Below are 16,957 nucleotides of genomic sequence, written 5' to 3' on the forward strand. Positions count from 1 at the left end.
TCGAATGCGCAACCTTTGGATTCTAGACATTCGTGTTATATGTCCACCCATCCACCCTCCTTTAGTCATAAGGGAGAAGTAACCTTCTTTCTTATGTAACCATAACATACTAATTTGAGTGTCTCGGATTTACATTTACTATGTTCCGTCTAGTCTTTTTTTTAAATATAAATACACTTGGATTCCTTTTGCCATGACTCCACTGTACCAAAACCTTTAGCCTCTTCACTAGTATCCAACCTTCACATATCTACAGTATTTAATGTTACATTTGCAGTGTCTTTGAGAAAAAAAAGTGACGGGTCTCTGGAGAACTGTTTGACATCTTTGACCAAGACTCAGGGGTCATGACCTACACTGCCACTGAATTGAGAGCTTTTGCAGCATGAAATTATCATACTCTCCCTCTGCAGGTGTCGTCTTCCTTCCCCAAGTATGTTGACTAAGACATGGCATGCATAAATAATGAATTCTCAAATACCCGGTTGTCACAGAGACTCACATGCTGGGGTTTCAGATAATTCTACAGCCCCCCCTCCACACAAGAGGGGCTGCCGCTGAGCTAGCGGATTAGAAAATGCAGCTCAGTCAAAAGTTCTCTGATGAGGTTGATGCTGGGAGATTGATCTTCAAGGTTGGTTGACTTTCTCCGGCTCATGCTGCTGCAGCCTTCCTCCCCGAACAATTAGCATCTGATTGAGGGGAGATGTGGGCGCTGTGAAGCCCACTGCATGGATTATGTGATGCCTGACATAGAATTCTGAAGAAAAGCCACATATTTTGCTAGATTGTCATTTTAACAAAATAAATGTAATGACAGATCAATGTCAAAGCATTTAAGAGATTTAAGGAATTAAATGTTTTAAAAAGGTCATTTAAGCTACTTTATGACAGCAACTTTTTATCTTGATCATGGTTGTACCATCATGTATTAGATGAAGGTGGACTTGTGATTTGACCTGCTCCACGATGCCCTGGGCCATGGTTAAACATAATTTAAATGAATTACTCTCCAGCTGCACTCCATACAATGGTGGCATAGCTCCTTCTTGTGGTTGTCTATGTAATTGTCTTAATTTCATATCATTGAACACAAAATCCATACCACACAGAAAATCAGTGATTCAATACCATTTTTATTTTATTTTCAGTGTTTTTATATAAAAACATACTGGACTTTGCCAGCATCCACTCCCATTGGCTATAATGTGGTTTTCCCAGAGAATAAGACCAGTACCAAGTCTATTTACAGAACATCCATACAAAAATGGATTTTAAAAAAACAAATCTACCCACTGCTACCCCAGATCCTCCTAACTGAATAAAATGTAATGGATTCTATCACCCCACCATTAAGATTAATGCCTCTGATTAAAACAAACAATACGCAAAAATGGCCTTTACACAGTTGGCTCCTAGTGAGACAATAGTATCTCTTACAATTCTTTCTATATAAAGTAATGCATATACATTTCTCCTTTGCAATAAATTAGTACAGGCACATTCACCTATGGTCATGGTATAGGTCCCTGTAACACAGTCAACACCATTGTGAACGAAGACAACGTTTTACAGGTTATTCACAGATCTCTCTCTCACACACACACACACACACACACACACACACACACCAAAAACTGTAAAAATAATAAGAATGTAAAAAATGAATCGAAAATCTGGGCAGCAAATTTTTGGTTTTGTGTTAATGATGCACTTTCTGCTTTTTAAACATTGAAAGCATCTTATGTATACAATTATATAGATTTATATAAATATGTACAAACACACGAAGTCCCATAAAAACATTATTGTATTTAAAAACCACAATAATGCAGAGAGAAGCTTGTCCATAAACTTCAATAACTTAAGAAACCATAAAAAAAGTAGCTGAAATAAAAACAAACGTTCAATCGATACAGTATATATTTTGCCCTGGATGAATCTCAGTTGTAGCCAAGACTTGCACAGGTTGTAGCACCAGCAAATATTTAATAAGCACCATAGTGCTGACATGAATCACCCCTACAGCATAAATAGCAAGAAAGTGAACACGCAGTACCAATAACTGAAAACAGAATAAATTAGTGTCACGCCTTGTACAGGTATTTACAGGGTTAAATACAGGGCAACTGCAGAGAGGAAATGGGAGTGAGGGTGAGAATCATGATGGAAGTGAAAGTTGCAGCAGTGAAAGTTGCAGCATATTACAGGACAGAAATTCAACATTCATCAGGTTAGACCAGTGATTTTCGTAAGTCAGTTCTAGGACTCGGTATTAAGGTTTTTGCACACGCCAACCCAATCGCTTGAGTTCAGTTGCATAGCTCATTGATTCATGTGGATATTACATGTTGCTAGCTAAAGTTTTTAGAATGGAATAGATTAAAAGGGAGCATGCGTGTAGTGGTGTCATACACATACCATTTACCCATGAGCAGCTCAGTTGATATAATCAAGACATGAGGTGGAATGGAAACCTGCACCAAGAGACCGTAGGGTTACTTACTTGAGGGCTTTAGATTCTCCCCCAGTACACAGTAAACACGAAGAGAGGGTGTGTGTGTTAGAGGAATACTGGGACTGCTGTGGAATATCAAGTAAACTAAGACGAGTTGAAGAAGGGCTCCACCTAGAGGTGAGGGGTGGGATGCATGAGCAGGTTTAGTCCACATTGCAGGGCTTGCTGCTAGGCTTGTCCTTGACCTGGCTCAGGTGGCTCACAGCGCGATGAAAGGCGGTCTGCACTGCTTTACGGATGCCAGAGGAGCAGCCCTCCATCAGTTTGATCTTGTCCACAGTCTTATTGATACCAAAGGGAACCATCTTGGCTCTAGGAAGCCATTGCCTGTCAAAGACAGTGACGTATCATTAGGATGATGCTAGAATTATGCTACATCATATTACCCCTGACTGCCATTGCAACTCAAGATAACCGGAGCACTAACTCCATTTGATTAAAAATAAACTGTTGGCCATGTTTGAAGATTATTACAAGTGTCAAACTATAGAAGAGGAGTGTTGTCTCACCAGCTGCGCTTGTTGTCGAAGAAGTGGACGAGGAAGAGTTTCTCTTCGGACCTGTACTGCATCTGCTCGCCGACCCTGAGGACGTCCAGAGGGGGTAGAGGGAGAGAGACCCCGTTGTGTTGACACCCCGCCCTCGGCATCTTGTGGTCTATGATCTGCATGGGGGAGGGGGAGAGAGAAGTGATTGGTTGTAGTGACCTGAAAACAAGAGGACGCAGGGAATCCTGGTTGTGGTGCAGCAAAGGTTCAAACTGGTGGACAGGAACGTACATTAACACAATCACACACTACCACACACAGATGCCATGCTACCTGAGTCACCCAGAAAGCTGTAAGCAATCTGTGTGACTCCTAACAAACTCATACCACCCACAACACACTGAAGTTTAGCAGCTAGCTGCAGGGCGTGCACAAACACGAGCTACACCACTTACGATGAGAGGAATGGATGGAAATGGGACATATATAGATGGGCATTGGCCAGTCTGGGACATGCGCTCACTCAAACTCACCAAGGCGGGGTAGGAGGGATATCCACTACATTTTGCCCAAACTAGTTTAAGGGGTTCCAGTACATATGTTGCAGCACTAGCAGGCATCCAAATATTTCCGTTGCCAACTTCTACGGAAGCAGGAATAATGACAAGCAAGTTATGGGGGGTTCACTGCAAACAGACAAGAGACTACTCTAAAAGCCATGCTCACACTGACAGGAGACACAAAAAAACATGAACATACAGTACGTTCACACACAGGGAAGTAGTACAGGGCATCAAAACACTGAAATACAGTTTTAGTTGAAAGAAATTTGAAACAATGTGAATTGTAGAGGGTAACCATTACTTCGTTTGCGACAGAGTAGAAGATGACCGAAAACTGCTGAATTATGTATAGGAAGTGGGATTTCTTAGTCTAGACTGGGTGACCAGGAGACCATTGGTGCCTTTGGGCATGTCAGCACAGGCCACTGGGACAAGATGGTGACAGAATAAGGGTTGTTAAAAAAAATAAGAAGTTTGCCCTGGCCCCAGCGTTAGAACGCAGAGTGCTGGGAGCCTCAGTTGTCCTTTGTCAAACAAGCTCATGTCACTTGTCACACTGCGATCAGATGCGTTCTTACCAAGGAACACACACATGCGGGCACACATATTCTTGTCTAAATCAAAATACATGGGTTCCCCAGACTATCTGCACTGTCCCCATCTTGCATTGACTATATGCACACTCACAAGACTATATACGGACAAGCCATTGAACGGGGAATGGTAGTAGGTGCTAGACGCACTGGTTTGAGTGTCAAAAACTGCAACGCTGCTGGGTTTTTCACGCTCAACAGTTTCCAGTGTATATCAAGAATGGTCCACCACCTAAAAGATATCCAGCCAACTTGACAACAGTGGGAAGCATTGGAGTCAACATGGGCCAGCATCCCTGTGGAACGCTTTTGACACCTTGTAGAATCCATGCCCCAACGAATTGAGGCTGTTCCGAGGGAAAAAGAGGGCGCAACTCAATATCAGGAAGATGTTCCTAATGTTTTATACACTCAGTGTATATCTGCTATCAATCTCAGAACTTGCTTAACACTCATCCTATGAATATCAATAAAACACAATTCGGGACAAAAACAGCCCCTCTACTTAGCCTGGGTACCAGTCAATTTGTGCTAACCTTCCACTCCTTGCCACAAGCAGGTCTGGATTTCAGGCTACCCTCTACTTTTCTAAGCTGAGACTTGTGGTCCATGGGAAGCCAATTAATGTAAGAACAGCAGAATTCCGTGATGTCTACTGGCCGATAAGTTATTGAAAGTGGTAGTATTCCAAAGCTAAAACTACTATGAACAAGCCTTTGGGTAGCAGGCAATGACAAGATGTCTTTGCCAACTATTCCAAATAGAAATGTTAGACAGATACTAAAAAATGTATACATTTATCATTCATAATCTGAGTCCAGTCTTAGCATTTATTTACAGAAAGAACCAGTGTCTCACCTGCTGCAATCTTAGCGGCTTTGGTAAAGTCCCCATTTTCGATACAGGTGATGAGTGCGTTTTTGTCGTCCACTGTGCTCCTACGTGCCATGGATGGCCTCCCTTTTCCATTTTTTGGCACTCTGACCGTGCTACAGTAAAAACAAAGGAAAACCGAGTAGGCTACTGTGAGCAAATGGCAAATGCGCTAATAGTCGAGTGCAACATTTTGCCTGGTAAGTGATGATAGACTACAGACAGCTGCTAGAGGATCTAGATATTACATTAACATGGCACTGTGATGTAGGCCCACTGCCAATCCTTTACCTGGTGCTACACAGCAGAGTGCTGCCAGCAGAGTCTGCATTATTGCCATTGTGCTGAGGTGTTAACAAGCATACCTTGTGCTACACAGCACGCTGCCGCTAGAGGAGATACTGGACTCAGAGGCACAGCGCCGGCGAGGCTCCAGCGGCCTACTGGGGCTAGCCTCACTCTCTGGCTCAACGACAAAGCCATTAGCTAGTCCTGGAGACAAAGAAATGGTCAGAGCCCACTTGTCTCTCCATTACTATGACATTTGCGAACCAAAAATATGAATTTTGTACATGAAGAAAAAGGTGACATTTGCATATTTACACTGGCCTTTACCTGTGTCAAGGCGCTTGATGGGCGATTCCTCCTCATCTTCGTCACAGTCACCACTGGAGCTGTGGGTCCTCTTCCTGGGTAAAAGGAGGGTCTCAAGGCGAGGAATGACAACAGAAAGGAAGGTCTTGGCTCCCAGCGGCGGGGAGCCGGGCAAGTGCTCGGCTGTCCTTGGGGGCTTCTGCAGGCTAGCACTCTTGGACTTGCATAAAAGCACATTGGTCCGCCTGTTGCCCGTGCCAGAGGGCTCTGCGAGCATAGAGGTGGCCACGAAACTGAGGTCACTGACTGGGAACAGCGGGTTACAGATGTGCCCGTTGATGGGTTCCTGGGGTACAGAGGTAGCGGTCTTGACACCGTTGCACTTGGAGGTCTTCTGGCTCTTGTCCGCATTGGATTTGATGGGCTTGAGCATGGGAGGTTCTGAATGGCTGTCTGAGTTGACAAGTGGCGGTGAAGAGTTCAATGGCTCTAGTTTCGGTGGGGGCAAAGACTTGCCTCCTATACAATCAAAACAGAAGTACAGTAGAACATGAAAATGATTTTGACATGTGGAACAAACAATCATTAGCTAATAGCCTACAGTTCATCAAGTAAGATATAGAGAAGGTTTTATTGAACCAATTCATAGCTTTAGGACAGCCTGATATGTACCTTCTTCCTGTGTGCTGTGTCCAGTGGGAGGCAGTGGTTTCTCCTCAGTATCTGCTGGTTTCAGTTCAGAGGAAACGACAGCGGGGTGCCTCGTCTTTAGGTATATCTCGCTCCGAACATCTGCGATGGTCTTTTTGAGCAGCTTCAGTCGCTTGCTGCGAGATGGACTGGACTTCATGGCACTGCTCAGGTCCAGCTTCTCCAGCAGCTCTTTAAGTTGCTCCTCCAAAGACATGTGCTGGCGGTTGGCTGGGTTTAGTATCCGGTCCACTGCAAGACACACACAAACAACAACTTGATTGGCTGAGCTCAAAACATTTCCCCATTCCCCAATACTACAGTAACATAAATCAATGGCTGTGTGCAGCACATAACTTAGGCTGTGTACAAGATAAATCGAGAAGTAAACATATGTAGACTATGTTCTTACCATCGTCCCAGGAGAAAGGGGGAAGAGCCTCCACCTTGGGCGGCTCAGGGAGGTGCATCCCGCTGACAAAGTCAAAGCCGATTCGCTCTGCATACCGACGAGTCTTCCTGAGGATGGCCTCGCCTTGGTCTTGTAGACGCAGACCGGCCTTGTGGAAGAACGTGTCCTTGGCGTTGTACTTCATGCAGTTGAATATGATCTGGTTGAAGTCGGCCTCAAACTCCTCCAGGCTCTTGTAGCCGTGGGCCTCAATGCGCTTCCTCATGGTGGAGAAGTCCATTGGGTTCTTGATGTGGTCCAAGTAGTCAGGCACCTGAGGATGGGGAGATAATGAAAAGCACGATGCTAAGTGAAAGGTACCCAAATAACTAAATAGAACGACATACAATCTCTATGAGGGTACCATTTGTTTTTAATTTGTGAAAGTAACATTCTATTGGGGGTATGGGGGACCATACCTCTTTAACGCTGACAGGCTGGGCAAAGATCTTGGCCTGGTCCTTCTCCTGAAGCTGGTCCAGGACAGCTCGTAGTAGAATGTTGAAGGGTGTGAGCTGTACCTCTAGAACGGACTGTTGAAGCTTCATCTGAATGGTTACAGGACATAGCACAAAGCTGTAGTATACTAACATTTACAAGGGGATCCAACAACCAATTCTAAAGCTCTTTTTTAACAATGCAGATTATCTTTTGAAAGGAAATTAATTTGACCTAATTTTATTGATAGGAGGACTTACAACTACTAGCCATTGATATGCTGTCACATCAACATTCTTATTTCACTACTGGGGTTATCAGATTGAAAACCCGAGACCAATTCTCTGTACCTCCTCTCTCTTTATCTTCTCCCTCTTCCTGATCATTTCGAGCAGTAGGCGAGCTCGCTCCAGGTCGTGGCGTAGGCGGTGCCATTCCTTTAGCTGCTCCTTCATCACTCGATTATCCTCCACCCTGCGATCCTGTAACATCAGTGTCCAAAAAGGCATTTTAATTAACATCCACAAGACCTTAATCTCAGGTAAGGCGGCAGAAAATGACAAAGCGCTACAGTGCCATCAGAAAGTATTCACACTCCTCGACTTTTCCCCATTTTGTTGTGTTGGAGCCTGAATTTAAAATTGATTAAATTGAAATGTCACTGGCCTACACCCAATACCTCAAAGTCAAAGTGGAATTGTGTTTTGTGAAATGTTTACAAATTCATTACAAATTTAAAGCTGAAATGTCTTAAGTCAATAATTACTATTCCCTTTGTTATGGCAAGCCTAAAGTTCAGGAGTAAAAATGTGCTTAACAAGTTACATAGTAAGTTGCATGGGCTCACTGTGTGCAATAAGTGTTTAACATGATGTTTGAATGACTGCCCCATCTCTGTAACCCACACTAAGGTCCCTTAGTCGAGCAGTGAATTTCAAAACACAGATTCAACCACAAAGACCAGGAGGGTTTTCCAATTCCTCAAAGAATGGCACCTATTGGTAGATGGGTAAAAATATCAAAAGCACACATTAAATATCCCTTTGAGCATGGTGAAGTTCTTAAATTACATTTTGGATGGTGTATCAATACACCCAGTCACTACAAAGACACAGGCGTCCTTCCTAACTCAGTTGCCGGAGAGGATGGAAACTGCTCAAGGATTTCACCATGGTGACTTTAAAACAGAGTTTAATGGCTGCGATAGGAGAAAACTGAAGATGGATCTACAACATTGTAGTCACTCCACAATACTAACCTAATTGACAGAGTGAAAAGAAGGAAGCCTGTACAGAATAAATACAAATATTCTAAAACATGCATTGTTTGCAACAAGGCACTAAAGTAATACTACAAGCATTTTGGCAAAGCAATTCACTTTTTGCCCTGAATACAAAGTGTTGTATTGGTTTTGCCTTAACATATTACCGAGTACCACTCTCTATATGTTCAAGCATAGTGGTGGCTGCATCATGTTATGGGTATGTTTGTAATCGTTAAAGACTGGGAAGTTTTTCAGGATCATTTGTTTTTATGGACCTAAGCACAGGAAAATCCTAGAGGAAAACCTGGTTGTCTGCTTTCCACCAGACACTGGGAGATGAATCACCTTTCAGCAGAATGATAACCTAAAACACAAGGCCAATCCACACCAGAGTTGTTACCAAGAAGACAGTGAATGTTCGAGTGGCCGAGTTAGTTTTGACTTAAATCTGCTTGAACATCTATGGCAAGACCTGAAAATGGTTGTCACGCTGGGATCAACAACCACTTTGACAGCGCTAGAAGAATTTTGAAAATAATAAATGGGAAAATGTTGCACAATCCAGGTGTAGAAAGCTCTTAGAGACTTACTCAGAAAGGTGCTTCTACAAAGTATTGCCTACGGGGTGTGAACACTTATGTAAATGAGATGTTTCAGTATTTCATTTTCAATAAATGTGAAAACATTTGTAAAAACATGTTATCACTTTGTCAATATGGGGTATTGTGTGTAGATGGGTGAGGAAAAATATATACTTCATCAATATTGAAAACAGGTTGTAACAACAAAATGTTGAATAAGTTAAGGGGTATGAATACTTGCTGATGTACTGTACCTTCAATGGACATCGACTGTGATCCATTTTTTTTTTTTGACTCCACTGACCAACAAACTAGGCAAATTTCTATTAAATGTCTTCTCTTTTTTTATAGTCCATATTGAAATGGATAAATGGCCCATATCTCTAGCATCCAAAAACCTACTTTTGAAAAAAAGGCCTAGACACAGGAAACTGTCTTTTTCTCAATTCAAGTATTAGTCTGCTTTATTTTGATTTCCAAGCACTGGAGAACGGTTTAAAAACAACGTAATGTTTAAAGCAGACAATTGTCTATCACAAGGATTCGGATACCATGAAAACTACTAAACAATTACACTGACCACTAGACTGACCGGCTGCTCTGGTTTGGGGGGTTGAGGGTTGGCCTGTAGCCGCCTGATCAGTGGCACGCCGTTCCTCGACTGTCTCTTCAGCATCCAGTAGCTCAGGACCCGCTCCACAAACGCCTTCTTCTTCTGGACAGACACTTGATTGAGGATCGTGTCGAAACTGAGAGGGGAGAATATGTTAGCATTGGTCAGACACAGGATTATTGTATTTAATGTACATTTCACACATTCATTGGGAGGTTTGTTATTTAGGAAAATATTTAGTTATTGGTAGACAAAAGAAGTAAAAATAATATGCCAACCTGCTGGGGGTTATACTAGGCCCAGGCACAGCTGGAGCCTCTTCCTCAGGCACCACCACTATTCTCTTGCTCTTCTTCTTCTGCCACCCTTTTAACCTCGTCATCCCTCTTTTGTCACCCCTCTTGTGACAGACACCGTTTTTAGCATGGCCTTCCTCGTAGATAGCAAGGGGTCTCCGGGTGCACCCTTTAGGAGTGTGAGCACAGCAGAAGGCTGTTTTCTTCACAGAGAAAGTGGGTGACCCCGTCTCTGTGACTTCCTTGACAGGCTCCATTTTCATGTAGAGGCCGGCCTTTTGGGCACAGCTGACATGGAAGGCTGTGTAACAGTTAACCTTGTGACACTGGATGCAGGCCCCGGCGCCCTTCTCCTTGCAGAGGTAGCAGGTGAGTTTCCAACGGGCGGGCGGAATATTGCTGACGCCGTCGATGGGCTCGATAAAGACTGTGTCGGAGAAGCCCACTTCTGGCACCCACAGGGCACACACCACGTGGCCCCAGCGGTCATCATCAGTCTTCTTCAGGGCACCGCCTTTGTTGGGACAGAAGACACACTCAGCGGGCCGTGAGGGGCACTGGAGGCAGTGGCGACACAGCCACTGGCCCTCAGGGATGTAGGGAACACCGTAGCACTCCTGGTGCACGGCGATGTTGCATGAGTCACAGAAGAGGATGACGTTACTGTCCTGTCCGTCTCCATCCATGCAGATGCAGCACACAGCGTCCTCATCGATGAGGGTCTGCGGGTCGCTCCGACCCTGGCTGGCAAAGAAGGACTCCTTCTCAAAGCGGTCCATAAGGAACTCAAAGAGGTTCTGGGACACCTGACTGACGCCCTCACTTTTCCTCTTCTCATTGAGAAGATCCAGCCAAGCGTAGTCCTCCTCATCCATGTCGTATTCCACTTCCTCATCCAGCTCTTCGGCAGTCTTCTCAGAATACTTATAATATATGGAGGGCCGCCGAGGCACCGCGGGAAGGTTGTACTCCACTGCGCGGAACTTGGGTTCCAGGAGGGCGCTCCCTTGCGGGGCAGCCCCATGCGTGGTGGTGAGGGCGGCGCTCTTCTTCTGCTGGTTGTTTTTGAGCCTCACCGAGCGCACCAGCACTTGCTGGGGCTTCTCGTTGTTCTCCTTGTTGCTGTTGCACTCCATGATCTCTTGGGCCGTGGGGTCATCGTCGGCGATGACATCCAGCTTGTCATAGATGCTGATCCTGTGCACGCGGCCATCTATCTCTAGGTCCACCATGCGCTGGGCCTGGGCGTATGTCAGGGTCTCCTTGTTCGGTGAAGGTTTAATGGGAGAGGGGGGCCTCTGGGGCGTGGACATGCGATTATAATGCCGCACTTTTTTCTTCATCATGAAGACCTAAAAAAAATGCTAAAAACACCCACTTTGATTGAGATTTAACTTAGGCCAATACCAACCAAGATTGTAATATATCACTAGTCACAATTTCCCTTTCTTGGTTTCAGTTGCGTATTATTCTTTTGAGTGGACATAACAGAAGGCTTATCATTGGCATGACGACAATGTGTCATCACTTTTACTTCCTTATGGTGTGCAGATGGGAAATAAATTAAAGTAGGTGTATGTAATAAATGCAATGTCTCCACAACCTGGATAGGCCTATATTATTACAGTACTTGTGCCAATTTGCTTGCTAGTAACCTAGGATATGCCTAAATTTACTTTCATATTCACCCAAAGTCCCAAACTAGCCTACTTGAAGTGTGGAGAGGCATACCTTTCTTGTTGTTCTGTGAAACCAGAAACTAAATATGTAACTATTCTAAATTATTTGGAAGGTAAACGGTGTAAAATATTAGTGTTGCTAACTGTTTGTTGCATAATAAGTAAACAGATACCATTCATTTCGCTGTTGAGCATTCATTCAAAATACATGCTAACTAGAGGAGTAGCTAAATAGACAGTTTGCCTGAGCCGTCATCTCTTTTTCGAAGAGACACAGTCATTGAAATATTTGGCAGACTCTGGGCATGTACACATTACACAATGAAAGCCAAACACAGCAGCTGATTTATGACTCCAAATGGTACCAGGCGACTGTTCTTTAGAAATTCCACTGACAACAAATGTAGGTATCCTCAACTAACACATTGTAACGAAGAGTGTGAGACGGGAGAAACAAATGGGAAGTCCCTTGCGCGCAACATCTTATTATGTTGACATAATTGCTAAGCAACCATTTAGCTAGCCTAGCTAACGTTAGTCAAACGTCAGCAAAAAAAAATAAATCTAACCAATTAGCTATCCTGGCAATGCTAAATTGTGCTACTTAAAATACAACTATCTAGATAGCTATCGTTATGGTAGAGTTGCCTAGATAGCTATATTAGGCTAGCTGGCTAACTGCTAGCGTAAAGCCAATTTATTGTGGCCACCTAACGTAGTAGTTAACTTAGTAGCTAGCTAGTAAGGCGCATAACCTACATAGCTTTAAAAATAACGTTAGTTGAAGGTTGAGTCAGGCATAAATAATATGTATATTGAGCTAGGAGAGGAAGATCCCGTAAAAGTAGCGCCAGCGGCCTCAAGTCAAGAGCTAACTAGTTAGCTAACGTTCACAATAAACTAAGGAAGGAAATATGGCGTCCGACTAAACAAGAATCCGAGTCGATTCGGTACGTTTAAGTTATCATTTTCTTCACTAGAATGTATAATCCATTTGTATAAATGCATTTAGGTTGTTCTAAAAAGCATACATATGTGCAGAGACAGAAAATTTGGCTATAGCCATCTAACGTTACCTTTGTATTTTCAGTAATTCCGCTTTTGAAAACAGCAGCGCTTGCAAGCAATGGCGATGTGGCCTGCAGAGCAGCAGCAGTAAATCCACACACAATCCTCTCATCCAACGGGCACCGCTCGAGCAGCTTTGAATTATAAATTTAAACGACGACGGTCTAAATTCCAAATTCGATTCTATTACAAACATAAATATTTCTGAAGAGCCACCAAATACTAATGTCCTTTTGCGACTTGTTAACGATCAGTAGCTAGCAGCCCCTGGTTTCTTTTCGCCAACAACAATGCGGTTGTGCGGCTCCCCAGTTACGGCATGACGTAATTACGTCTCAGCGAAAATTAGGAAATTGTGAGCATGAAGAAAATGCAAACATCAAGGAGGTCAGGGAGTCTTAGCAAGAAGGTATCAAGGTTTTGTAAAATTAACGTCAGATTTGACGTTTCGTAGCACAACGTTTCCCACGGAGGCCTAGGGAAGAAGCAGGCATTCAGCAATTGCATGTAGCAATCGGAGGGCTGGTGGTTCAAATCGCAAATATGATGGGACAATCTGGTTGTGGTAGGGTTGTTAATGTTTGAATATAGCTTGGATTGAGATTTCCTATCGTGAATGTCGTTTTCTCCACCCCTAGTTGAGACAACATCCCCAGGACATAAAAAAAAGATAATTTCCTGCAATTCCACATATTTTTACATTGCTTAGGGCCATGACAAGGGGGAAATAAAAAGGTTTAGTATTCAGGATTCTTTTCAAATTTAATTTGAAATTACTTGGTTTGAAGTTACTTTGAGATTATTTGGGCATGAAATTGAGAGTATGCTAACTGGGGAACACTGAATTACATTGGTTTTTGGTTAGAAAATGCTCATATTAACAGTTTCGGCATATTGTTTTGTAGTTGTACAGTGTAATTTCATAACCAAATTAAATTGAATGACATTTCAAAGAAATTCCACAAATTAACTTTTGAGAAGGCACACCTGTTAAATGAAATGCATTCCAGGAGACTACCTCATGAAGCTGGTTGAGAGAATGCCAAGAGTGTGCAAATTGTCATCAAGGCAAAGGGTGTATATTTTGATTTGTTTAATACTTTTTTGATTACTACATGATTCCATATGTGTTATTTCATAGTTTTGATGTCTTCACTATTATTGTACAAATTGGAAAATAGTACAAATTAAGAAAAAGTGTTGAATGATGTGTTCTAAAACTTTTGAACGGTAGTGTATATAAATCTCACACCCCCATACAAAAAAATATAATAAAGATATGTATTTTAATTATGCAAAATGTACTCAGAACATTCGTTTTTTGTTTAATGCATTTGTTGCTTTGAAATGTATATACATTTTTAATGGAATACATATAAAAACCATACATAAATCTCACAAGTAGGGATGATTTATTTTCTAATTGCATTCAGTGTCTTATCACTACTTTGTTGTTTCTTGTAGCTACTGTAGATTATATTTGCCATCTCACTTTGAGATGGCATAGACAACTATTGTAGGTTTATCATTTGTGATGTAAACGTTTGACTTATGTTACTGAACTTACAGTGCTTTCTAGTCTTTTACAGCATATGACTAAATTATTCATTTTTTGCAGATCGAAATTTACCCAGGTTCTAACTTTACAGTCCCAAAGAACGTCAAGAAAGCGGCCATGCAACCAGGCAACAGTTCCACTGCGATGGCAAGAGCGCTGTTGGGTGCTTTAAGATGTTGACATGTTGCTAAAAAGCAACATGAGAGCTTCTGTTTGTACAGAGATTGTATTGACCATAGAATTAGAATCGAAGAAGATCCAATCACATTTGGTCATTTTGGGAGTTCCCATCTTAGAATGCACATCAAAGGATAACAAACGAAGTGTCGGAGATACATTGGCTGTGAAAAGAGGCTACTTGCTGTTCCCCCCGACCAGCACTGTTTCAAATGGGAATATCCATTCTACTCATTCCAATTATATCGACAATGGCAGTAGTGCAGTATGTACAGTCAAAGTCGGAAGTTTACATACACCTGAGCCAAATACATTTAAACTCAGTTTTTCACAATTCCTGACATTTAATCCTAGTATAAATTACCTGTCTTACGTCAGATAGGATCACCACTTTATTTTAAGAATGTGAAATGTCAGAATAATAGTAGAGAGAATGATTTATTTCAGCTTTTATTTCTTTCATCACATTCCCAGTGGGTCAGAAGTTTACATACACTCAATTAGTATTTGGTAGCATTGCCTTTAAATTGTTTAACTTGGGTCAAACATTTCGGGTAGCATTCCACAAGCTTCCCACAATAAGTTGGGTGAATTTTGGCCCATTCCTCCTGACAGAGCTGGTGTAACTGAGTCAGGTTTGTAGGCCTCATTGGTCACACACGCTTTTTCAGTTCTGTCCACACATTTTCTATAGGTTTGAGGTCAGGGCTTTGTGATGGCCACTCCAATACCTTGACTTTGTTGTCCTTAAACCATTTTGCCACAACATTGGAAGTATGCTTGGAGTCATTGTCCATTTGGAAGACCCATTTGCCACCAAGCTTTAACTTCCTGACTGATGTCTTGAGATGTTACTTCAATATATCCACATAATTGTCCTCCCTCATGATGCCATCTATTTTGTGAAGTGCACCAGCCCCTCCTGCAGCAAAGCACCTCCACAACATGATGCTGCCACCCCCGTGCTTCACGGTTGGAATGGTGTTCTTTGGCTAATGATGGTCATTACGGCCAAACAGTTCTATTTTGTTTAATCAGACCAGAGGACATTTCTCCAAAAAGTACGATCTTTGTCCCCATGTGCAGTTGCAAACCGTAGTCTGGCTTTTTTATGGCGGTTTTGGAGCAGTGGCTTCTTCCTTGCTGAGCGGCCTTTCAGGTTATGTCAATATAGGACTCGTTTTACTGTGGATATAGATATTTTGTTTCCTCCAGCATCTTCACAGGGTCCTTTGCTGTTGTTCTGGGATTGATTTGCACTTTTCGCACCAAAGTACGTTAATCTCTAGGAGACAGAACGCGTCTCCTTCCTGAGCGGTATGACGGCTGCGTGGTCCCATGGTGTTTATACTTGCGTACTATTGTTTGTACAGAGGGATGTGGTATCTTCAGGCGTTCGGAAATTGCTCCCAAGGATGAACCAGACTTGTGGAGGTCTACAATTTTTTTTCCGAGGTCTTGGCTGATTTCTTTTGATTTTCCCATGATGTCAAGCAAAGAGGCACTGAGTTTGAAGGTAGGCCTTGAAATACATCCACATGTACACCTCCAATTGACTCAAATGATGTCAATTAGCCTATCAGAAGCTTCTAAAGCCGTGACATCATTTTCTGGAATTTTCCAAGCTGTTTAAAGGCACAGTCAACTTAGTGTATGTAAACTTCTGACCCACTGGAATTGTTATACAGTGAATGATAAGTTAAATAATATGTCTGTAAACAATTGTTGGAAAAATTATTTGTGTCATGCACAAAATAGATGTCCTAACCAACTTTCCAAAACTATAGTTTGTTAACAAGAAATGTGTGGAGTGGTTGAAAAACAAGTTTTAATGACTCCAACCTAAGTGTATGTAAACTTCCGACTTCAACATTATATGTAAGTATTATTTGTGGTGTTGTACAGATAAGCCAAAGTCATTATCTTCAGACCTAACTCAAATCTGGCTGTGTCATTATGACTTGGGGGAATTATTTATGACAGATAGGTGGCAAAGCTACACTGAACAAAAATATAAATGCAACATGTGAAGTGTTGGTCTCATGTTTCATGGGCTGAAATAAAATATCCCAGAAATGTTCTATACGCACAAGAAACTTGTATAAAATTTTGTGCGGAAATAAGTTTACATCCCTGTTAGGGAGCATTTGTCCTTTGCCAAGATAATCCATCCACCTGACAAGTGTGGCATATCAAGAAGCTGATTAAACAGTGTGATAATTACACAGGTATACCTTGTACTGGGGACAATAAAAGGCCCCTCTAAAATGTGCAGTTTTCTCACACAACACAATGCCACAGTGGTCTCAAGTTTTGAGGAAGAGTGCAATGAGCATGCTAACTGCAGGAATGTCCACCAGAGCTGTTGCCATGCCAGAGAATTGAATGTTTCTTTCTCTACCATAAGCCGCCTCCAGCGTCGTTTTAGAGAATTTGGCAGTTCATCCAACCGGCCTCACAACCGTAGACCACATGTAACCACGCAAGCCCAGGACCTCCACATCCGGCTTCTT

General features: G+C 42.5%; 1 protein-coding gene across 6 annotated transcripts; it reads right to left on the reverse strand.

Annotated features, from left to right (window-relative positions):
- Window positions 1–1,116: 1,116 nt before the first annotated feature.
- On the reverse strand, window positions 1,117–12,999 carry LOC106561034 (bromodomain-containing protein 1). 6 transcript variants are annotated; one of them, XM_014124598.2, is made up of 12 exons: window positions 12,718–12,999; window positions 9,945–11,326; window positions 9,646–9,802; window positions 7,559–7,690; window positions 7,190–7,318; window positions 6,732–7,044; window positions 6,302–6,571; window positions 5,651–6,148; window positions 5,401–5,527; window positions 5,021–5,151; window positions 3,028–3,182; window positions 1,117–2,845 (listed from the first exon to the last, which is right to left on the reverse strand). In XM_014124598.2, the coding sequence occupies exons 2-12, from the start codon at window positions 11,306–11,308 to the stop codon at window positions 2,831–2,833; spliced, it is 3,291 nt and encodes a 1,096-aa protein (XP_013980073.1). In that variant the 5' UTR covers window positions 11,309–11,326; window positions 12,718–12,999; the 3' UTR covers window positions 1,117–2,830. The 6 variants fall into 6 exon arrangements, with proteins under 6 accessions (XP_013980073.1, XP_013980072.1, XP_045544062.1 ...); XM_014124597.2 differs by having other exon boundaries at window positions 9,634–9,802; XM_045688106.1 differs by lacking the exon at window positions 12,718–12,999 and adding an exon at window positions 3,540–3,649 and having other exon boundaries at window positions 9,945–12,711.
- Between the last annotated feature and the right edge of the window lie 3,958 nt (window positions 13,000–16,957).

Source organism: Salmo salar, chromosome ssa10, assembly GCF_905237065.1.
Source record: "Salmo salar chromosome ssa10, Ssal_v3.1, whole genome shotgun sequence".
Lineage (NCBI taxonomy): Eukaryota > Metazoa > Chordata > Actinopteri > Salmoniformes > Salmonidae > Salmo > Salmo salar.